Source organism: Buteo buteo, chromosome 1 (genome assembly GCF_964188355.1).
Source record: "Buteo buteo chromosome 1, bButBut1.hap1.1, whole genome shotgun sequence".
In the NCBI taxonomy this organism is placed as follows: Eukaryota; Metazoa; Chordata; class Aves; order Accipitriformes; family Accipitridae; genus Buteo; species Buteo buteo.
Genome location: NC_134171.1, coordinates 49096802 through 49119071, shown reverse-complemented (window position 1 = coordinate 49119071; position 22270 = coordinate 49096802). Strand labels below are relative to the sequence as shown.

The 22270-nt window shown below is 44.0% G+C and overlaps 2 protein-coding genes across 6 annotated transcripts; both read left to right on the top strand.

The window, feature by feature from the left end:
• The first annotated feature begins 704 nt into the window (after positions 1–704).
• Positions 705–8995, top strand: LOC142031819 (toll-like receptor 2 type-1). Of its 4 annotated transcripts, none has more exons than XM_075029553.1 (3): positions 705–837; positions 4173–4304; positions 6145–8995. In XM_075029553.1, exon 3 carries the CDS (start codon positions 6151–6153, stop codon positions 8530–8532), a length of 2382 nt encoding a protein of 793 aa, XP_074885654.1. In that variant the 5' UTR covers positions 705–837; positions 4173–4304; positions 6145–6150; the 3' UTR covers positions 8533–8995. The 4 variants fall into 4 exon arrangements, with proteins under 4 accessions (XP_074885654.1, XP_074885648.1, XP_074885639.1 ...); XM_075029547.1 differs by lacking the exon at positions 705–837 and adding an exon at positions 3846–3973; XM_075029538.1 differs by lacking the exon at positions 705–837 and adding an exon at positions 3846–4076.
• A 1-nt stretch (position 8996) lies between these two features.
• TLR2 (toll like receptor 2) lies at positions 8997–22160 on the top strand. Of its 2 annotated transcripts, none has more exons than XM_075029577.1 (3): positions 8997–9348; positions 10420–10605; positions 15935–22160. In XM_075029577.1, the coding sequence occupies exon 3, from the start codon at positions 15943–15945 to the stop codon at positions 18292–18294; it is 2352 nt and encodes a 783-aa protein (XP_074885678.1). In that variant the 5' UTR covers positions 8997–9348; positions 10420–10605; positions 15935–15942; the 3' UTR covers positions 18295–22160. The 2 variants fall into 2 exon arrangements, with proteins under 2 accessions (XP_074885678.1, XP_074885668.1); XM_075029567.1 differs by lacking the exon at positions 8997–9348 and adding an exon at positions 12344–12411 and having other exon boundaries at positions 9812–10605.
• The last annotated feature ends 110 nt before the right edge of the window (positions 22161–22270 follow it).

Sequence of the window (22270 nt, the reverse complement as noted above, 5' to 3'; positions counted from 1 at the left end):
TAAGAAAGGAACTGTGTTCTCCAGCTTTGCCTAGCACGCAGGCTGCTTTCTGTTGATGCAATTTCCTTGGGAGTCAAATACTCAACAGGATTATTTTGGAAGAAATTAGGGTTTTTCTCCTGCTGAGTCATGCTGATGCAACTGTTCTAGAAAGACAAAACTTTCCGTATTATTAGAATAAACTTTTGTGTCTTAGCCTGCAAACTTCCCTGCTATGTCCTCTGTTAAGGCAGCAAATCAGCGTCATGTTATTCTGATTGAACGCTTTCAGAAAGAATATGATACAAAAAAATCCACAACCCTGCTTCCTTGTCAGAGGCAGTCCTGAAGACTGGCTGTTAAATAAGTAACCATTTACCCAGCGTTGTCACGCTCTGCCACAACAGCAGGGCAAGGATAGCCCAGAAGAAAAATAAAGAGAATCTGCTCCTTTGCATTTAAACTTTCAGTCTGAAGATCTAACCAGGGGATTGAGCTGCTGGCAGGACAAGCCTGATACAGAACATGACAAAGTTAAAATTGTTTCTTTTTCATTATAATATTCCTTTTTGTTGTAGTTTGAAGATGAATACCCGAAGCCCTGCAAGTCAGATTAAAGTGTAGGCACCAGCGGCGCATGCCAAGGCTCTGCTTCCAGGATCATGTAAGGATGCCAAGCCGTTCTGCTTTCAATTATACAAGTATTATACCTCCTGCTCCAAAGACTGCAAGCATAGATTTGACCGCTCTTCCTCGCCAGGCCTTTCCAGGGTGGGGTGGAAGAAGAGTGCCCCAGGCTCAGCCCAGCTGGCACCGCTGCAGCCGAGCTGATGTGCTGATGCATCCTGCTTACCAGGGGTAAGTATCAGGAAGCAGTTTTGCGCTGCTTGCAAAGATTTGGAAAGCGTTTCTGCTCCTATTGCAAGCTGGCCAACAGATTCGTGAGCTCCCTTCCTTTTCTACTGCTTCTGCCTTTTTTCGAGGTCAGGGTGTGGGGCAGGGTGTCGTCTGGGTTGGGCCCCTTCTGCACTGCTCATTTGTCCTTTCTCAGCAGAAAAGCAAAAAGCAGCTGTGAGCATGGATGCTGACACAGAGGAGGAAAGAGAGGAAGGGAGGAGACGGGCTGCAGGATCCTGTCATGTGGGACTGGGAAGGGGAAGTGCTTTAAAGAGTGTGACGTGCCCAGGTACTGCAGGAGATGAAGGAGTCATTACCTCTGGCTGGCGGAGGGGAGACAGCTGCAAGGCTCTAGCAACTGGAGCCTAATTCTAAAGCCACGTTCCCCTGAGTAACACTACACAGATGCAGAAAGAGGAGGTAGTGGTGAAAAAAAACGCTTGTAACTGATGGCAGACTGACTGAGGACTAGTGTTGCTACTTGGTTTGTGGTTTTTGATCAGCAAGTCCACTCCCATGGGGTTCTGTCCCACATAAATATATTTCTGTTTCTACATCTATTTTGGTCAACACCCATCTGATACAGCCCCCCATCGCTGGTCGCTGCACTGTCTAGCAGCAGCAGTTTACTAGGGGAGGAGGGTTGTGTCAGGAGCCTGTCCCTTTGCCAGCAGAGGCAATGCAGGGACCCGGCACTGAGCTGCAGGAGGCAGGGATGCTGAGCAGGCTGTACCAGGGGGTCAAGAAAGAGCTGGCCAAGGGGAATGTGTGCTTCTTATGCTGCTGTCAGATAAACAGTAACATTTAAAGCAAGAGACCTTCAGACCACAGCTCTGTTTCAGCCCTATCTATCTGCTTGTGTGGTGCCTCGGCTTGGAACCAGTTACAATCTGCTGTTAGAAAAGCACAAGCTTGTTGCAGACCTGTGTCCTTCTGCTGGGAAAAAGTAATGTACTGGCACAGGTGGAGGTATGTGCCTTTTTTAAACACTATAAAAGAGGAAGGATAATCATAGCTTAAGCTTGGAGGAGGAGAGAAAGCACCCACAAGGTGCAACCTTGTTCAATGCTAAACATGCGGTTACTTTGGAGAAAAAACAAATAAACAGTATTCTCACCTTAAAAGACAGCAGTTTTCTCCTACTTTAGACTCTTTGATTTCAAAAGAAGTTGTTTTAAGTCCAGGCTGCAGCTCAGTTTGGAAGCTGGTGCTCTGGAAGGCAGCTGGCTGGTACCTCGCCTCTGTGTGTGGGGCAGCCTGGGGAGGGCATTTCTGGCCACCTTGAGCATCCTCAGACCTTCCTGACTCCAGATAACCTGATAAATCTAGATAAATTGACCTGGAATGAGAGAGGGAGAAGTTGTGCTGCTTGTAGACTTTTTTCCCTACTAATGGAAACAAGCAGAAGGCCTACCCTGATTTCTTGGATTTTTAAGCAGTTTGCTGAACTGAACTGCTTGGTTTGTGAACTGCAGCATGGGAAGGTGGACAGGGTCGCTCCAGTCTTCTCTTTCTGAGAGAAACCAGAAACCCGGCCCAGTTTAGAAGTAGTATGAGAGTGGGCTAAGCTTGGATGTTAGGAGAAAGTCAGTATTTCTGAAAAAAATAGCTAGCACCTACCTCGAGTCTCCACAAATGTGTGGTGGTGAAGCGGTAACACACAAAAAAGTGCACCTGCTACACATTCAATGAAGTATGTGGCCTCGTACGTGGTTGTCTTCTTCAAAGCTCTTCACAAATTTAACTATTTTAACTTTACCAAGGAGTTGCAAGTTTCATGACAAAAACATATAGGAATGAGTCATGTCAAACTCAGAACTAACATTTTAAAACATTTTGAAAACTGAAAGTCTTCTCTTTTTAAGAACAAGAACTGTTGCAGCTGAGAGGTGCCAGAGGGAAGAGGCAGCTTTTGGGAAGTTGATGACATCCCTTCACTAAAACACCATTTCCCCTCTCTGCTGTGTCCCACACCCTGCTCTGTCTCTATTCCCCACTCCCCTGGTAAAACTGCTTTGAAAACATTGTTAGGCTTATCATCTACCCTGTGTAACAGACAGAAAATAACAAGGGTATCTCAGTCTTTCAATTTCTTTTTCTGGAAGGCATCGAGTTCTTAACCTAATGTGCAGCGCTAATTTTAACATAGCAGGACTGAAGGTCATTATGAGCCCCACTCGGGCTTCTGCCTGGGCTTTGCCACCCTTGAGCACACAGAAGCCACTGTGGGCCCTCTGACACGTGGCCAAGCAGCTTGCAGGAATTGGTCTGTCTGTCTGCTCCCAGGCAGGTACCTCTGGGTGCAAGTAGGCAGCAGACCGTGACAATTTCTGTGCACAGAAAAAAAATGGAAAATGCAGTATGAAGGTTTGGTGTTTGGGTTTAATGGGTTTCCCTTTCAGAGCTGGTAGGAAGTCTCCCTAGCCCTTTATGCACGCAGTATCCCTGGCCATTTGACCAGCCGTGTGTTTCCATTCAGTCAGGCTAAAATAAAAATCATCAACCCTCCCCTCTCAAAATGCCTTAGATATTTACAGAGGGATACTTTCTTACAAACTGTGGCTTCTTTTTCAGACAGAATATCAGTCCCATTCTTAGGCATTTTCTATTTGTTGATAACATATGACTGCAGTGTCCTAGGAAACAAAATGATACTGAGTGTTTCTATAGTACCATCTTTGCCTAAACAATTTGACTCCAACATTTATATCAATATAATTTATTTATCAATCTATATATTGATAACATTTTACAGAACATACACAACAAAATAACTTGGGTGTGCCAAGATGTTCTGTTGCTCAGTACAATTAACATTCCCCCAGTGCATACCAAACAATAAGTATCAAAAGCAGAGATACAGGAAGGTGAATGCAGTTCTGCCTGGGAACTATTTTTGCACTTAATACTGGAGGAAGCGATTGTGAAAGAATGACTTGCGCAAAATGGTTGCATCAGCCTTTCCAGTGATGGGCAATGACTGACAAAAGGAGAGAGATCTGCCACTGAATTTCAGCTTGCAAAGAAGAGAGTGCAAACATGATCTATGATTGTTTTTGTGTCCCCAGTCAGCAGCAGCTATAGAAGAGGTTGAAATGTGAGTTTGAAGGGCAGTGTTGTGCAGGCCAGACAATGCTGAACTCTTCAGAAGCCATGGTCTCCTTAGGGAAGCAGCCACTAAAGAAAAGCTGGGCTAACTGGTATGCTTCACTGGCTGAGTAGTTAGAGGACGTTGGGAAACTGTCAACATAAAGTTTTGTTTGAGGAGCACGGGCTGAAATATTTTCTCACTCCAGGACTGTCATCGCATCAGACCTGCCAAAGGGTTTCCAGCTTTTGTTGGACTTGAAGGTAGGAGGTGACTACTTGGATCCCAGAGTACATGATTAGCACATGAAGAGACTGAAACACAGCATGCAGTAGACAAGGTAAGTATTTACTCTCTGCATATTCAGGATTTGGGGATACTGTTTGTCTGCAGTACTGGAGCTGTTTACAGCAGCTTGTGAGCTTTAATAAGTGACATTTTCTGGTGTAGCCAACGGTGAAATGTTCTTTGGCACCCATGGCAGGAAACACAGCCCTTCTGTAAATTAAAATCAGTAATGTTCTAATTACATCCACTGTTTATAGGGTGACAGTAACATCCAGTTCCCGTCTATTATCAGTGTTGATTTACAGAAAAGGGCGATAGACTTGTTTGGTTGCATATCAGCTTGTTCTGCCTTTCCAGTAAAGAATGTAAATTGCTTACACGGTATGTAAAAGGGTGTGCCAGGAGCCTATGCAGCTCTGCTTTTTAGAAGCCCTGAGGCTGGTGAGACTGTATGCAGGGGACCCCAAAATCCCTTCCAGAAAAGCCTGCAGTGTCAGAAGCCACAGCTTCTACTCAAAGAGCTGAGAGGGAGGACACGCTCTGTTCAGGCTTCTGCCTCACAGGTGGCCGTGCTAGAAGGACAGGCTAACGCTGTGAAGGCTGTGAGCATTTAGAATCATAGAATCATTTAGGTTAAGATCATTGACTCCAAGCGTTAACCTAACACTGCCAAGTCCTCCACTAAACCATGTCCCTAAGCACCACGTCTACATGTCTTTTAAGTGCCTCCAGGGATGGTGACTCCACCACTTCCCTGGGCAGCCTGTTCCAGTGCTTGATAACCATTTTGGTGAATAAATTTTTCCTAATATCCAATCTGAACCTCCCCTGGAGCAACTTGAGGCTCTTTTCTCTTATCCTATTGCTTGTGACTTGGGAAAAGAGACTGACACCCACCTCACTACAACTTCCTTTCAGGTAGCTGTAGAGAGCGATAAGGTCTCCCCTCAGCCTTCTTTTCTCTAGACTAAACAACCCCAGTTCCCTCAGCTGCTCCTCATAAGACTTGTGCTCCAGGCCCTTTACCAGCTTCGTTGCTCTTCTCTGGACACCCTCCAGCACCTCAATGTCTTTCCTGTAGTGAGGCGCCCGAAACTGAACACAGTACTCGAGGTGCGCCCTCACCAGTGCCCAGTACAGGGGAACAATCACATCCCTGCTCCTGCTGGCCACACTATTTTGATAAAAGCCAGGATGCCGTTGGCCTTCTTGGCCACCTGGGCACACTGCTGGCTCAAATTCAGCCGGCTGTTGACCAGCACCCCCAGGTCTTTCTCTACCAGGCAGCTTTCCAGCCACTCTTCCCCAAGCCTGTAGCGCTGCATGGGGTTGTTACCCAAGTGCAGGACCCGGCACTTGGCCTTGTTGAACTTCATACAATTGGCCTTGGCCCATGGATCCAGCCTGTCCAGACCTCTTTGTAGAACCTCCCTACGCTCAAGCAGATTGACCCTGCCTCCCAACTTGGTGTTGTCTGCAAACTTGCTGACGGTGCACTTGATCCCCTCATCCAGATCATTGATGATCTAGCCATCTTCCCCTGTTTAGGGTTGAAACATCCAGCTGTAGCTTCGTTGCTGAGAGGCAGTGTAATGCAAGAGATGTAAGAGGCAAGGGCCATAGCCAATACGTCTATGAAAAGGCAGGCTGTTGGGAATGGTCCTTTATGACTGTTGAGACATGATATGGCTGTAATCCAGGGATAAGTAGAATGCCATGTTTGCAGGACTGAGCAGCTGAAGTAAGAGGGGAAGACTGATGTCAGAGGATATCTCTTACAAGAAAAAAATTGAACCTGAACTTCCTAATAAAATTGCACAGGTTTTCAATTGTTTTCAGTTGCTGTTCAAAACTAAAAGTTGACACTACCTTCTCTCCTTTCTGTTTCCTAGAGCAAAATGTTCAACCAAAGAAAACACAAATCAAGAACTACACACACCTGGCAAGTGTGGGCCATCTACATGGTCTTAGCTGCAAACCTCTCTGAAGAGCAAGTGCTGAAGCAGGCTTGTCCTTCGTGCGATGCCACTCAGCTTTGCAACTGCTCTTCCATGGGCTTGGACTTTGTTCCCCCAGGGATCACGGGCAAAATCACAGTGTTAAACCTGGCCCACAATAGGATAAAGCACATCCGATCCCAGGATCTGCAGCAGGCTGTGAACCTGAGAGCCCTGCTGCTGCAGTCCAACGAAATCAGCTCCATAGACAAGGACTCGTTTTGCTCCCTTGGGAAACTGGAGCTCTTGGACTTATCAAATAACAGCTTGGCTCACTTGTACCCTGCATGGTTTGGGCACCTTTTTTCGCTCCAGCACCTCCACCTTCAAGGGAACTCCTACAGAGACCTGGGGGAAAGCTCCCCCTTTTCTAGCCTGAGGAACCTGAGCTCTCTCCACCTGGGCAACCCACAGTTCTCCACGATAAGGCAAGGGAACTTTGAGGGCATTGAGTTTCTTGACAAGTTGTGGATTGACGGTGGCAATCTCAGTCAGTATGAGCCAGGAAGTTTGAAATTAATTAAGAAGATAAATCACATGATGATAAACATAAGAAGTATTAATATATTCTCAGCAATTGTTAGGGACCTTCTGCACTCTGTCACTTGGTTAGAAGTGAGAGAAATCAAATTAGAGATTGAAAAAAAAAGCATGGTGCAGAACTCTACACTTCCTTTTAGGATACGAAAGCTTACGTTTAAAGATGCTTCATTCACAGATCAATATATTAGCCGAATAATAGTATTACTGAAGGAAATAAAATCTTTGCAAGAGATTGAGGCAATTGATTGTGTGCTTCAGGGGAAAGGAGCATGGGATATTGAAGAAATCGCAAGCAGTGGGCAAAGTTTTGTTGAAACAGTATCAGTAATAAATATAATGATTCAGAATTTTCATTTGTTTTTTGACCTGGACGGTATGGAGTCACAAATAAACAAGCTGAAAAGACTCACCATTGCAAGCTCTAAAGTTTTCATGGTACCATGCAAACTTGCAAAACATTTTTCATCACTTCTGTATCTGGACTTTCATGATAATTTGCTTGTAAATAATCGCTTAAATGAGACAATATGTAGAGATGCTTGGCCTTCATTGCAAACTTTAAATCTAAGTCAAAACTCTCTAAAATCTCTGAAACAGACTGCAAATTCTGTAACTCGTCTACCCAAACTGGTTAATCTTGACATTAGCCAAAATAATTTTGGTGATATTCCGGATGTGTGTGAATGGCCCCAAACCCTGAAATATTTAAACCTCTCCAGCACTCAAATTCCTAAACTAACGACTTGCATTCCCCCAACGCTGGAAGTTTTGGATGTTAGCGCTAACAACCTGAAGGAGTTTGGACTGCAACTCCCATTTCTCAAAGAGCTGTACCTTGCAAAAAACCAGCTGAAGGCCTTGCCTGGTGCCGCACCCGTTCCTAACTTAGTGGCCATGTCAATCAGAAGAAACAAGCTCAACGGTTTCTCCAGGGAAGAGTTTGAGTCCTTCAGGAAAATGGAGCTGCTGGACGTCAGTGACAACAACTTCATCTGCTCCTGTGAATTCCTCTCCTTCATCCACCACGAGGCTGGCATAGCCCAGGTGCTGGTGGGGTGGCCAGACAAGTATGTCTGTGACTCTCCACTGGCAGTGAGAGGGATGCAGGTTGGAGCCGTGCATCTCTCCCTGATGGAGTGCCACAGGTCCCTCGTGGTGTCGTCAATCTGCGTCCTGCTGTTCCTGGTCATCCTCATCCTCGTGGCCGTCGGCTACAAGTACCACGCGGTCTGGTACCTGAGAATGACCTGGGCATGGCTCCAAGCCAAGCGGAAGCCCAAGCAAGCCCCCCTGAAGGACATCTGCTATGACGCTTTTGTCTCCTACAGCGAGAACGACTCCGACTGGGTGGAAAACATCATGGTGCGGGAGCTGGAGCAGGCCTGCCCCCCCTTTCGGCTCTGCCTCCATAAGCGGGACTTTGTGCCTGGGAAGTGGATCGTGGACAACATCATCGACTCCATAGAGAAGAGCCACAAAACGCTCTTTGTGCTGTCCGAGCACTTTGTGCAGAGCGAGTGGTGCAAATACGAGCTGGACTTCTCGCACTTCCGCCTCTTTGACGAGAACAACGATGCAGCGATTCTCATCCTCCTGGAGCCCATCCAGAGCAAAGCGATTCCCAAGAGGTTCTGCAAGCTGCGGAAGATCATGAACACAAAGACCTACCTGGAGTGGCCTCTTGAAGAAGAGCAGCAGGAGATGTTTTGGGAAAACTTGAAAGGGGCCTTGAAGTCATAGAACAAGTCGGCAGCCCCCTTTTCAGTGTATTTCCACAAAGGCGATAAGTCAGTGTTTCTTCCTCCCAAGAAATTTTTCTTTTTTATTTTTCTTCCTAAGGAGAACCTGCTTTGTTGTGTATAGAAATAGTTATCATCTTACTACATGAGAAAGACCCACTTTAGGCTTTCCAGTGATTTGATACTCTGATCTTTAAAAATCTCTGCCCATAACTATGATTTTTGGAAGCCATGTTGGACTTCATACACTTTTCTACATACATTTAGCTGAATGTATGTTATTTCTGTACTTTTTCCTCCTGTTACCACATCCCTGACTGGTTCCTAATTATGCCATTGTAATTTACAAATGAAAATAAAAGCCAAGGGCTTCAATGACACACTCCCCTGTGTCTGTTGTTCTCCTGTAGTTTATTTTCAGTGCCATCATTCATAGCAGGGTAATTAAAATTAAATTCTGTAAAAAAACCCTGAGGACTTACATTAAAACAAGCCCTCTGAAGCCCTACCATTGCTGTGCAACACAAAAAAAAGGCAGTATTGAGTACGTACCTCTATTCACAATTCTGTTATTCTGGCTAGTTACACCAGAGTCCATATCACCATGCACAGATTGGGGTTTATTCAATACCTGTGAAGGAAGCATCCTGGCACCTTGCACAGTGACTGTGGTGAAATCCACAGGAATTAAATCACTGTTGTGTTTTTTTTTCTTAGGCTTCTTTCTCCCTGTGAATGCTTGTTTCTCCCTCCATGGACACCACCATGTTCCCGTCTACCTACCCACAGAAATAGCTGAAGCCTCCATTTGTGGGGTGTAAGGATATGTTTCTAATGAGTGGGCTAGACGGTGTTGCGGACTGGCTCACTTCTTGTTTCTGCTCTTCTACTTTGCACAGCACGTTTAAGTAATCACTGGGCCATGCAGCCCTTATAGCTCTACATACCTTCCTTTGTAACTGGTGCAGAAAATCACACTGATAAGAGACAATTCATCTTTCTACTTCAGTATATCTCCTAGAACTACTGTATTGCTCTTCACCAATTATAAAGGGAATTTAAAAAAGCAAGTAGATACAGGTGTTTATATTAAGATAGCTGGTCCTACCCTGAGTGCCTGGAGTCACAGTTGTGGATTTCCTGTACTTCAGGTATTTTTGTGGAAACCTGAAACTGTCTCTGAGGGCATGAAGTTAGGTGTGGGTTTCTCTAACTAGGCACTTCCATGCTGCACTTTGCTTGTGTTGCTGGAGCTTAAGTACAGGAGAGTCTAAATGAATCTTTATTAAACTTTATACATGCAATTGTATTGTGGTGAAATACCAAAACATTGGTATATGGACTGAGTATTTGAAAAATGGGAAAAATTGCTTATACACACGTGCCTGTGTGTTGGTATATATGTATATATTCATATATATGTATATCTGTATACATGCCTATGCATATGTATATATTCACAGTCCTGTGTGTATGTGTATACATATATACATGCATGAGATGATAGTTTATGTGGGTGTAGCCTGCAACACCACTTTCAGTTCTACTTTCCTGTTATAATTATATCTCTAGGGTTAGTTCAAAGTCTGCTACAAAAGGATTTTTCTGTACACTATCTTGGGGCAGAATAGCTCATGGGCTAATCAAGGCTCAATTCCAGGTACATGATGAGTGCATCATCTGATAGCAAACACTGAGCATTGATAAAACAGATTAGGAGACTGTGTGCCTAGGGCTAAGGAGGAAAATACGTCTTGCCGGTCATTTCAAAGAGAGGGTGAGAGAGAGAGGTAGGAGAAGCCTTAGCTTTCACACAGCATAGACCCAGACTTCTGTGGGTCGGCACATTTAAAAGGACTCATAATGTTACTGCTCTTATGCCCATCAGATCTCCTAGGTGGGAATTCCCCTGTTTACATAGCCAAGCGGAGATTTGAAGTGGGAAGGAAACAGCAGCATAAGAGGAAGCTGGGTAAAGAGCAATCAGCAAGAGAGAGATGAAACAAAAGAAGTTAACTGGAGTGGAGGCACTGGAGCTGCAGCTGGCGTCCCTGGGAATCTCTTCTGCACAGAGGTGAGTCCGCAGGCGGGTGGAGGCTGGAGGTGCAGGGAAAGAGAGTGGAGCTGCAACGCCAGAGCAAGAAGCAAGGAGGGAGCACTGGGAAGAGGCCAGCTGATCTCTCCCACCGAGTCCTTCTCCTCTGCATGGGGGATTCAGGGTGCTTGGGGTGGCTGGGCAGGGGCCAGCTCCCGCAGGAGTGCAAGGGCAGGCAGGGATTTCTGGCTCCAGCAGAAGTGGAGCGGGCAGGTGCAATCGCAGGCAGCTGGCAGGGCAGCGTGGCAGGCAGGCAGCAAAAGGAAGGCTCCCTGGGAAAGCCAAGACATGCTGATGGGAGCAATGTCTTTCAGGAAATGAGAGAGAGGAAAGCAGCAAATGAAAAAGAGACAAGTTGGGTCAGACTGCAATTTCTGCTCAGTTTCTTTGTGGGAGGGTGCCTTGTATGTGCTTTGTCCTGTTTGTATGTTGTCCCACTTGTGTGTTGATACTGGCTGCCCAGGGAAGGCTGGGCATGAAGGTGGTCTGCGTTTGTGTTAGGAATTCAATCAGGAAAGAGTTCATTGAGCAATGGTCTCAGGGCAGTGGGTCAGCTATCTCCTCGCCTAACTCTGCCCTGTTGACATCCTCGGTGTCAGAAACAAGAAGAGGCATGCTATATATGTACGTGCGTGTGTATACACATACATTCTATTAAGGCAATGCTCATGGGTGATAGCAAGGACATATGTAACCCACACACAAACAAGTGGAAAGCAGCAGCTTTCCCCAGTCTTCTTGTGGGTCAATCTCTTCACCAACCAGTGACCCCTCCTGCTGCAGACTCCATAGCACTGCTCAAATTTATCAGCCCTCATTTAGCTTGGTAGCACTCCCCAAGCTAGAATCAATTTACACACCATTGACACACCTTACTATCAGTTACATTAACCTTTAGCATTTGTTAGCATTTATAGAACCTCATTCTGTTGGCACTCATGGTTTTGTTTAAGAATATGTCCATATTTGCTCAAATATTTCTACTCACCCAGGCCAGGGAAGATAAACCTGAGCATGTCTGATGGCTCAGACCCTTTGTCCATAACCCAGAAACACTTTGAATGTCTAGTTCATCACAGCATTTTATGGTATAAGGGCATCTGTGCAAGTTTCCATATTTTTAGCTGCATTTCAATATCTATGTGGCTTTTTTTCTTCCCAGCACCACAGGGAAAAGTGATTCCTTGGTAGGGCAATGATATTGTGGACTGGGGCTATACTTCTGAGTGGGTGCAGAGAGGCCTGAAACGACCCTGTAAGTCAGGGTCTTAAGCTGAATTATTAGACATAAATGGGAAGGGGAAGACATTGGCTGAAAATGAATGAGGGTTGGAATGGGACTTCCCTGAGTGTCTGCTCACACTACAGATGAGCAAAGAAACCTGGAAAAGATGCTCAGGGAAGTGACAATAAAGAAAAGCATCCTGTACCACCAAATGGGGTTCAGTCCTGCAGTCCCTGGTTGGTTTCAGGCTGGTAAGGTGGAGAGCCATTAGACTCAGCTGGTATTTCCCACGCTGTACCTGCCCAGTTCCCTTCTGTGCTGCCAATTTTCTATCTGTAAATAATCTCCCCATAGACAGATTTTGATCGGCCAGATTGCCTGGTTGTTTCTTTTTCTAACACTAAGCATTTTGATGGCAACTTTAAAAATACCACATAAATGCGTTGCTTGTGAAACTCATCTTACTCATAGCTTTGCTCCTATGGCCTACAGCACTGTGTTATGCAGTCAGACTTGCAAGACCAAAAAAGTCCCATAAAAGAGCCTCAGCTGTACAGCAGGTGAGTGTAACTGCAGATCACAATTCTTTGGGTGGGATTCACATGGACAAATATCTAGGTATCTAAACTGTGATGCTCCATTTTAAGTCAATGGGGTCATTTCTCTTGGAGTCATCACATCTTAATGTGGGTGTTCAAGAGACATGATGTGAATTGCTCCTAAAAGTTGTTATTTCTTTCCATTGACTTTGGAGGACATGGTGGGTAACCAGCTCACCTGTGGGCATCTAAAGACAGGGAAGAGGACTGTGTCCTTCAAGACCCAAAGCTCTACATCAGAGAGAGACAGAGATTAGAGGAAAATAACACAAGAGGTCAAAATGTTTATAGTCCTTCAGGTGGGAAGAGGTGGAATGATTGAAAAAATTACCCGCAAATTTTCCTTCTCTCCCCAAATACCCCCAAAATCTCAGCTAATTCTGCAGCCTTTGAATAATTTTAAGCAACTCTGGCTAAAAATAATGCAACTAGATGGGTAGGACTTGTCTGTATGAACTTGTCTGTGTGGGTCAGCTATTGTAAAACAAATCAGAGTATGAATTCAAAGTACAGTAGATCTTCTGCACAGAGTCTCAGTGGGATGACTGAAGGAGAAAGTACTTCTCAGTGAGCCAGTCTAACCCCACTAACCTGATACAGAGCCCATGCTGATCTTTGGGAACCTGTTCATTAGCCTCTTTGGGGTTGGTTCACTCTTTTCACCCTCAGTAAGATACCTACTGAGGTGGGGGGGGTTGTGACACACTGGGCAAATTTATACTTTAAAAGTGCTCTTTGATCCTTGTCAAGAAAGCATAAACAAAAAAAGGGTTGTAATTCAATGCGTAATAAGGGTTTTGAAGGGAAAACAGCCCTCTCAGGCTTCAAGAATTGTTTCTGGAACTCCTCAGAGGGACAAAAGAACTAAAGTCACCTTGGTGGGAGTAAGGACAGGCTGGATATTGCAGCAAGCTCTGTAACAGAAAAAGCTGCATCAAATCAGTACTATGAAAGGCACAACCATGAGAGGAAAGAGAAGTGACACGGGATCCACAGCTGTGTGGTTTCTCTTGAATCATTTCAGTCCAGAAGATGAGGAACAGGCTGTGGGGCTGGAAAAAGCTGATCTAGTCCACCCAGCTGATCTGATCTGCAGGAGGCTCCAAAAGCCTCTGGCTCTTCCTCATGGCTTGGCCTGAGCATCCCTCTGCCACAGAGACCCAAAGCAGAAAAAGCCACTGGCAGAGGAGAAGGATGTGGCAGGAAGAAGGAAGAGCTAAGAGTCAGTAGGTTACAACGGTCAGTTTTCCCAGCTCAAATTTCATTAGCAAGTATCACACAGATGGCAACATAACGATGGCCTACACAGATGTGTGGATTGTCCGGCTCATAGCTCACAAATGAGTTTCACTATGTCTAGTGCACACAGGCAGCTCATGGGGGGTTACAAAAGCGACCCAGCCTTGGATTGCCTCTGCAGAGACGACTCACTGGGAGCTGTGTAGACAGCTTAGCCCCTGGTTGTCTGATAAGCCCTAAACTAAATAGGGCAGTGGCTGTGCCATTCAAAGAACCAAAACCTGAACAGAGCCTTGAAATCCCCTGACAAATAGTACACCCTGAGTCTCAGTCCAACCACTACTCAGTTGCCTGAGGAAGCAAGGTAAAAAAACCCAAACAACTGGAGGGTTTCAGCTTCAGTTTCAAATGACAACCTTGTGTATTCAAATAATCACAGACCAGCAAAGGAAAGATAAGGGGAAACTCCACTCAGATATACATAATCCATTTAGGCATATATCATAATCCACTCAGACATAGTCATACACACCATTCCACAAGTCAGGGGATAAAAACTCTAGGATTTAAGTTGGAAATCGGGGAGTCACTTCTCCAGCTGTACAGTTGGCTTGTGAAGGAGACCCTTCCCCGCTTTGATCAGGATGCTGGTCAAGGTAGCTTCCCTGGGGATTGAGAGCCCGTACCTGGAGGGGTAAGGGAATATTGTTTATGCTTTAAGTTTGTAAACACATGTGTGCTTGTGGTTGTCTGTGAATTGCTTGTGGTTGTAATAGTGTACTACTCTTGCTTTAAAAATTGCAATAGTGCATTCCTCCATTGTATCTGTAAAACCTGCAATAGTGGCGTGTTAAGTCTATAAGTGAAGTTCAAATAAATAATTTGCTTGAACCTTGCAGTTAAGTCTGTTAGTGAAGTTCTAGTCGTTTGCCTGAACCTTGCAGCTGTCTTTTTCCGCCACAACAGACATCCAGGCAAATATTTATTTCCCTGCTCCTAGCACATTTACAGTCAGAATAGTGAAAGGCAGATAAAATGAGGAAAGGGACTGCAACATATGCAGGCCTCTTCTCCCTATTGTCAGAATTGAGATTAGACATATGCTTGAAATGAGTGTGAAATGTGAACGTGTTGTGGTTTAACCCCAGCTAGCAACTAAGCACCACACAGCTGCTCGCTTACTACCCTCCCACACTGGGATGAGGGAGAGACTTGAAAAAAAAGTAAAACTTGTGGGTTGAGATAAAGACAGTTTAATAGGACAGAAAGGGAAGAAAATAATGATAATGATAATAGTAATAAATGCAATAATAATAAAGAAATAATTAGAATATACACAACAAGTGATGTGCAATACAATTGCTTACTACCCCCTGACTGGTGCCCAGCCAGTCCCTGAGCCATGGTGTCCCCTGGCCAACTTCCATAGTTTATATACTGGGCATGGCATCATATGGCATGGAAGATCCCTTTGGCTCATTTGGGTCAGCTGTCCTGGCTCTGTCCCCTCCTAGCTTCTTGTGCACTCTCAGCCTCTGCTGGCAGGGCAGTATGAGAAGCTGAAAACTCCTTGACTTAGTGTAAACACCACTTAACACAAACTAAAACATCAGTGTGTTATCAACATTCTTCTCAACCTAAATGCAAAACACAGCACTATACCAGCTACTGGGATGAAAATTAACTTTATTCCAGCTGAAACCAGGACAGAACATCACTATCTCCCGCAAGACGCTGACTCTTCTCGATGTAACCAGGATTTGAAACACATACAGGAGACTCCCTGTAGTAAAAAATGAATATACAAAATAATATTCACAGATCGAGAAGAAAAAGACCTAAGGTGGGGCTAAGGGGGGGATGTATGGGGACTATTTCCTAGGTAAGGATCAGATTAGTAGTAATGTCGTGATTATTCAGATGCTTAGCTGAATCTGCAAAAGATTTGTGCAGCTGTTAATTGATTTGATAGTCCTCATTCCAAAATCAGAAACCACAGGAAAAAAAAGAGTAAATTCAATATACGTATCATTTAACAAATGGTTCTGGAATATTTGTGTACAATATGCCATTTTTGACTAATTGTTTCATCTCTGAACTGTGTTGAAACCAAATATATTTCTAGTGCCTTCAATGGTAAATGTTGACAGAACAGTATGTTATGCTTTAGATATATCCAAAATGTATCTTCCTCAAAACTGGAACTTTGATGTTATATTTGCTCTAACTGTATTTCATATTTTAGGCAAAACAATGACTACACACACCTGGCAAGTGTGGGCCATCTACATGGTCTTAGCTGCAAACCTCTCTGAAGAGCAAGTGCTGAAGCAGGCTTGTCCTTCGTGCGATGCCACTCAGCTTTGCAACTGCTCTTCCATGGGCTTGGACTTTGTTCCCCCAGGGATCACGGGCAAAATCACAGTGTTAAACCTGGCCCACAATAGGATAAAGCACATCCGATCCCAGGATCTGCAGCAGGCTGTGAACCTGAGAGCCCTGCTGCTGCAGTCCAACGAAATCAGCTCCATAGACAAGGACTCGTTTTGCTCCCTTGGGAAACTGGAGCTCTTGGACTTATCAAATAACAGCTTGGCTCACTTGTACCCTGCATGGTTTGGGCACCTTTTTTCGCTCCAGCACCTCCACCTTCAAGGGAACTCCTACAGAGACCTGGGGGAAAGCTCCCCCTTTTCTAGCCTGAGGAACCTGAGCTCTCTCCACCTGGGCAACCCACAGTTCTCCACGATAAGGCAAGGGAACTTTGAGGGCATTGAGTTTCTTGACAAGTTGTGGATTGACGGTGGCAATCTCAGTCAGTATGAGCCAGGAAGTTTGAAATTAATTAAGAAGATAAATCACATGATGATAAACATAAGAAGTATTAATATATTCTCAGCAATTGTTAGGGACCTTCTGCACTCTGTCACTTGGTTAGAAGTGAGAAAAATAGCATTCAGTATACCTGCTGAAATGCAACTATTCAGAGTTATGTCGTCGTCTTTTGCAAAGAAAATTTCTTTTAAACAGACCTTATTAACAGATGCTACTGTGCCTGAGATTGTCAGCATTTTAGAAGACATGCCACAGTTAGTGGAGGTGGAGATGATAGACTGTAGACTCTTGGGAACTGGACGATGGCAAACACATATTAAAGCAAACCAATCACGTACTCTTAGAGTTCTGACAATAGAGAAATTATCTATAGAAGAATTTTATTTGTTTACAGATCTTCAGGCTGTGCAAGGTCTACTATCTCTTCTTACCAAAGTCACAGTTGAAAACACCAAGGTGTTTTTGGTACCATGCAGACTTTCACAACAGCTTCTGTCATTAGAGTACCTCGACCTTAGTGCAAATTTGCTCGGAGACCAGAGTTTGGAGCATTCAGCCTGTCAGGGTGGTTGGCCTTCACTACAAACTCTAAATTTAAGTCAGAATTCACTGAGTGACTTAGAAATGACGGTTAAAAGTTTGTCTCATCTAAGAAACCTAATTCTCTTAGACATTAGCCAAAATAATTTTGGTGATATTCCGGATGTGTGTGAATGGCCCCAAACCCTGAAATATTTAAACCTCTCCAGCACTCAAATTCCTAAACTAACGACTTGCATTCCCCCAACGCTGGAAGTTTTGGATGTTAGCGCTAACAACCTGAAGGAGTTTGGACTGCAACTCCCATTTCTCAAAGAGCTGTACCTTGCAAAAAACCAGCTGAAGGCCTTGCCTGGTGCCGCACCCGTTCCTAACTTAGTGGCCATGTCAATCAGAAGAAACAAGCTCAACGGTTTCTCCAGGGAAGAGTTTGAGTCCTTCAGGAAAATGGAGCTGCTGGACGCCAGTGACAACAACTTCATCTGCTCCTGTGAATTCCTCTCCTTCATCCACCACGAGGCTGGCATAGCCCAGGTGCTGGTGGGGTGGCCAGACAAGTATGTCTGTGACTCTCCACTGGCAGTGAGAGGGATGCAGGTTGGAGCCGTGCATCTCTCCCTGATGGAGTGCCACAGGTCCCTCGTGGTGTCGTCAATCTGCGTCCTGCTGTTCCTGGTCATCCTCATCCTCGTGGCCGTCGGCTACAAGTACCACGCGGTCTGGTACCTGAGAATGACCTGGGCATGGCTCCAAGCCAAGCGGAAGCCCAAGCGAGCCCCCCTGAAGGACATCTGCTATGACGCTTTTGTCTCCTACAGCGAGAACGACTCCGACTGGGTGGAAAACATCATGGTGCGGGAGCTGGAGCAGGCCTGCCCCCCCTTTCGGCTCTGCCTCCATAAGCGGGACTTTGTGCCTGGGAAGTGGATCGTGGACAACATCATCGACTCCATAGAGAAGAGCCACAAAACGCTCTTTGTGCTGTCCGAGCACTTTGTGCAGAGCGAGTGGTGCAAATACGAGCTGGACTTCTCGCACTTCCGCCTCTTTGACGAGAACAACGATGCAGCGATTCTCATCCTCCTGGAGCCCATCCAGAGCAAAGCGATTCCCAAGAGGTTCTGCAAGCTGCGGAAGATCATGAACACAAAGACCTACCTGGAGTGGCCTCTTGAAGAAGAGCAGCAGGAGATGTTTTGGTTTAATTTGAAAATAGCTCTAAAATCCTAGACAGGGACATTAAAGAATGAATATGTAGCAAATGTACCCTGGATTTTTTCCCTTGCCTGTTCATCCCATCACCTATCTGTACCTTCAGAATAGAGAGCTGAGCTACTGTAAATTCTATTACTTGCTGTGAGATTATTTTCTTTTTGTAGCCGTTGTCATGAATCATTTTACTGGTTTGGACTGGAATAGAGTTAATTTTTTACATAGTTGCTCCTGTGGTGCTGTGGTTTGGATTTGTGACCAAAACAGTTTTGATAACACAGGGATGTTCTAGTTATTGTTGAACAGTGCTTGCACAGTATCAAGGTCTTTTCTGTTTCTCGCGCTGTTGTGCCACTGAGTAGGCCATGGGTGTGTGATAATTTGGGAGGGGACACAGCTGATCCCAGCTGACCAAAGCGATGTGCCATACCATATAATCTCATGCTTGGCAATAAAAGTTGTCAGAAAGAAAGATGAAGGGAGGACTTCTAGAGTTAATGGTGTTTGTCTTCCCAAGTAATTGTTATGCATGATGGAGCCCTGCTTTCATGGAAATGGGTAAACATCTGCCTGCTGATGGGAAGTAGTGCGTGAATTCCTTATTTTGCTTTGCTTGCGTGCAGCTTTTGCTTTACCTATCGAACTGTCTTTATCTTAACCCATGAGTTTTCTCACTTTTACCCTTCTGATTCTCTCCCCTGTCCCACTGCGGGGGGATTGAGCAAGCAGCTGTGCAGTACTGAGCTGCCTTCCAGGGTTAAACCACAACAATTGTCTACACACATTAATCAGCAGTGTTAACAAAAGCTGTTTCATTTAAATATTTAATGATGAAAAGTTCTTTAGATATACAGCTATGTAGTTTATATATCTTTATATTTGCAAAAGCTTTAGGAGAGAGCCTGCCTAGCCAAGGGTTCTTCTGCATTCTTTGTGTAAACCACTTCTAATCAAATGCAATAAAAGTCAGTTTATGCAGCAAGGCTTTTTGTCCTAGCTCTCCTAGTTAGTGGATCTAAGGACTAATTCTCAGCAGTATTTCACAATCACTGTATGTTAAATGTCCAGATCTCCTGCAGATTGTGTCTGCAAGCTTAATGTAAAAATGTGCTTTCACACTGCAGTTCTGGCTGTTGTATCATGTATATTCTATGGCAGACAACTTTCTCGGTGAAAGACACCTATGGAGGATGATTTCTGTTTAGTTTCATTGTACCATATGTGGGAATAGATGCTTCAGAGTAGGGTCCAAATACTCCTCTGACTTGCTCAAATGGAGTTTAAGCTATTCTCAGCTAGAATGTGGGAAACACTAATATATAAGTAGTCTTTGAATCCACCACCTTATTCCTTTCTCTGATCAGCAGCATCAGCAGAGGCCCTAAAAGGGTGTTTCCTACCTTTCTGCTCTCTCTGTAAATGTAGTCCACAAAACCAGAGGGGGTAGAGAGCATCCCACCTCAGACACTGTGTTAGCTGTCGGCTAGGGCCATGTTTTCTTGAGAAGATTGCTGGGACAAGGCCTCTAATTGTTGAACAAGTGGAGTAAATGGGAGGCACTGGCACCAGGCTCTTCCTTCAGAGATAATTTAAAAAGAAAGGGTTATCTTGGGTGACACTTGCCTTGCAGCCACAGGAAATTTCAGATGAACCCTAACAGCTTGAACCTGGTAGGCCAGAGGGACAACTAACTTCTGGATGGGCACAGTGTAGGACATTTCCAGGCATGGGCAGAAGCAGATCTTAAAGGCCTTCACATGGAAACACCTACAGGATTTGGCTGTATCTATGATGAGATCATGTCCAAGTTAGTGTTTTTATTGTTGCATTTTGGTCTTGGGCATCTAACACATACAAAACCTCTGTTCAAACACCTCAATAATTGTAATTGAGTTGGCACATTGAAAGTCTCATCTCACAGCTAGTTACCTGTCACATTACTCCTTTTAGGAAGTTCTTCTCCACACAGCCAATGTGTCAGTGAGAGCAGAAGTCCCCCTGTCCTTTGCTTGCCATTGAGAAGTCTGAGGACAAATATTCTTCCACTACACCCACAATTAGGCAACTCTGACAGTGTAACGCAAATGAATGCTTTATTTATGTGCATTTTTGCATATATGAATACAGGCATGACTCATTATAAGAATTAGTAACTTTGCTACTTCATCTAAGCAAATAAAGCCACCTTCTATGTACTTAAGATTTGCTCTTTCTTTCATTTACTTAATTTTTTTTTTAATTGCATCATTTCCTATTTTTAGCATCTAAACTTCACCTTCATCAGTAGATGGCTTCACGCAATCTCTGCTTTATTCTCATATATATATTAAAGTGTAAATTAAGCTAATCTGTATTTCTGATTTCTAATAACAATGTAAAGATTCTTAAAGTACTGACCATATTTCATCTGAGTTCGAAAGCTACTTCAGCTAGGCTAGTTACCTTTTAAGACCAGCTTCTCTGACTCCTAAGCAGAACTGCCCGTTCTTGCATAAACATGCTGCGTTTCAATTACCCACAATGTGGCCAGGGTAGTATACATGTCAAACATTCGGCTGCTAAGCAACAAGACTTATGCATCCATTTTGATCTGGGTTGTTTTTGTTGTTGTTTTTTGTTTGTTTGTTTGTTTTTAAGGCAATAGTAACATATGGAATTGGTGGTTAGGGATTGTAACTTCGTCCTCTGGTGTTTGAGAAGCTGGTTATTGGAAGTTGGACCTTTTGAGCATGGTGACAGTAAGTCAAAGAGGACTTAATATAGGACCTCCACATACAGGCCAATCTGACTACCAAGCACACCATAAATGTTGCCATGGTTAGCGCTTTTCGGAAATGGCCATTGGAAGATGTACAAGTTACAATACAACAGCTCTTGAAAGAGTTGAGGTAAAAAAAAGCTAATGGTGATCTTGTATTACCTGACATTAACCAAATGAACAAAATGTTTGGGTGCCGTTTTTCAGAATTTGCTGTATACAAAGCCATTATTTGACTTAAAATTCTCCTTATCTGCTGCACAATTTTCTGTAGTCAGAATTTCAACTGGAAGCAACTACAGATATATTTAATAATGAAACAAACTTAAAATATTTCTTTTCCCTTTTTAGGGGATATTAATTCTAAGAAATAAGTCCCTTCCTGTGTGTGTGTGTGTGTGTCCCCAGTGCAACCTTCCCATTAAAGGCAGCGATTTCTTTTAATTCTTACTTTGAAAAAATAAAAAATGCTTTAATAGCATGCTGTACAGTCTTACTGTAATGCAAAAAGAAGCACTACTCTGCAAAAGGGTGTGTAGCATACCAGAGTTCAACCAACTGTTATTTTCTCTAGTCTTCTAAAATTAAGTACAGAATATGCACATTATTGCAGACAGGTAAATATCACACTTAGCATTCTCACTAATGATCTGAGTCCTGTTTTAGAGCCAGTGAGTAATTAATGCCTTGGACGATGCCTATAACAACTGATTGCCAAACCACCAGATAGCAGAGCCAGTCCAAAAGTCATCCATACAATATGTGTGCATTCCTACCTAATCTGTTGTTAAGGAAACTGGAGACAAAATGCAACAATAGGTAAATCTTGGTGTTTTTCTTAGCCAGAATCAAAGAAAAAGTATTAGGTTAAAATTTTGAAATGCCTTCTTTTCAATTAACAAATTAAATATGCTTCCCACATATGGTTAAATTGTGCTTCAAAAAAGTAAGCCAAACATTGCTCCAACTCAAGCAGGTTTCTACAGGTGCAGCATCAGATCTTCAACTATTATTACATTTGCTAAAGGAAAAATGTTGTTTACTAACTACTAAGAGAAGGGGGAAAAAACAGCACTTGTTCTGAAAGTGGATTATATAAATTTTGTTATTGCATTAAAGAGCAAAATCCGCTGTGTGGTCTTTCTAAAACTGTGATTTACATTCTTTAAAATGTTCCTCTCATTATACAAATGATTTCTGGATGTCTTAAAATCAAGAAGGAAAATATATATGCAC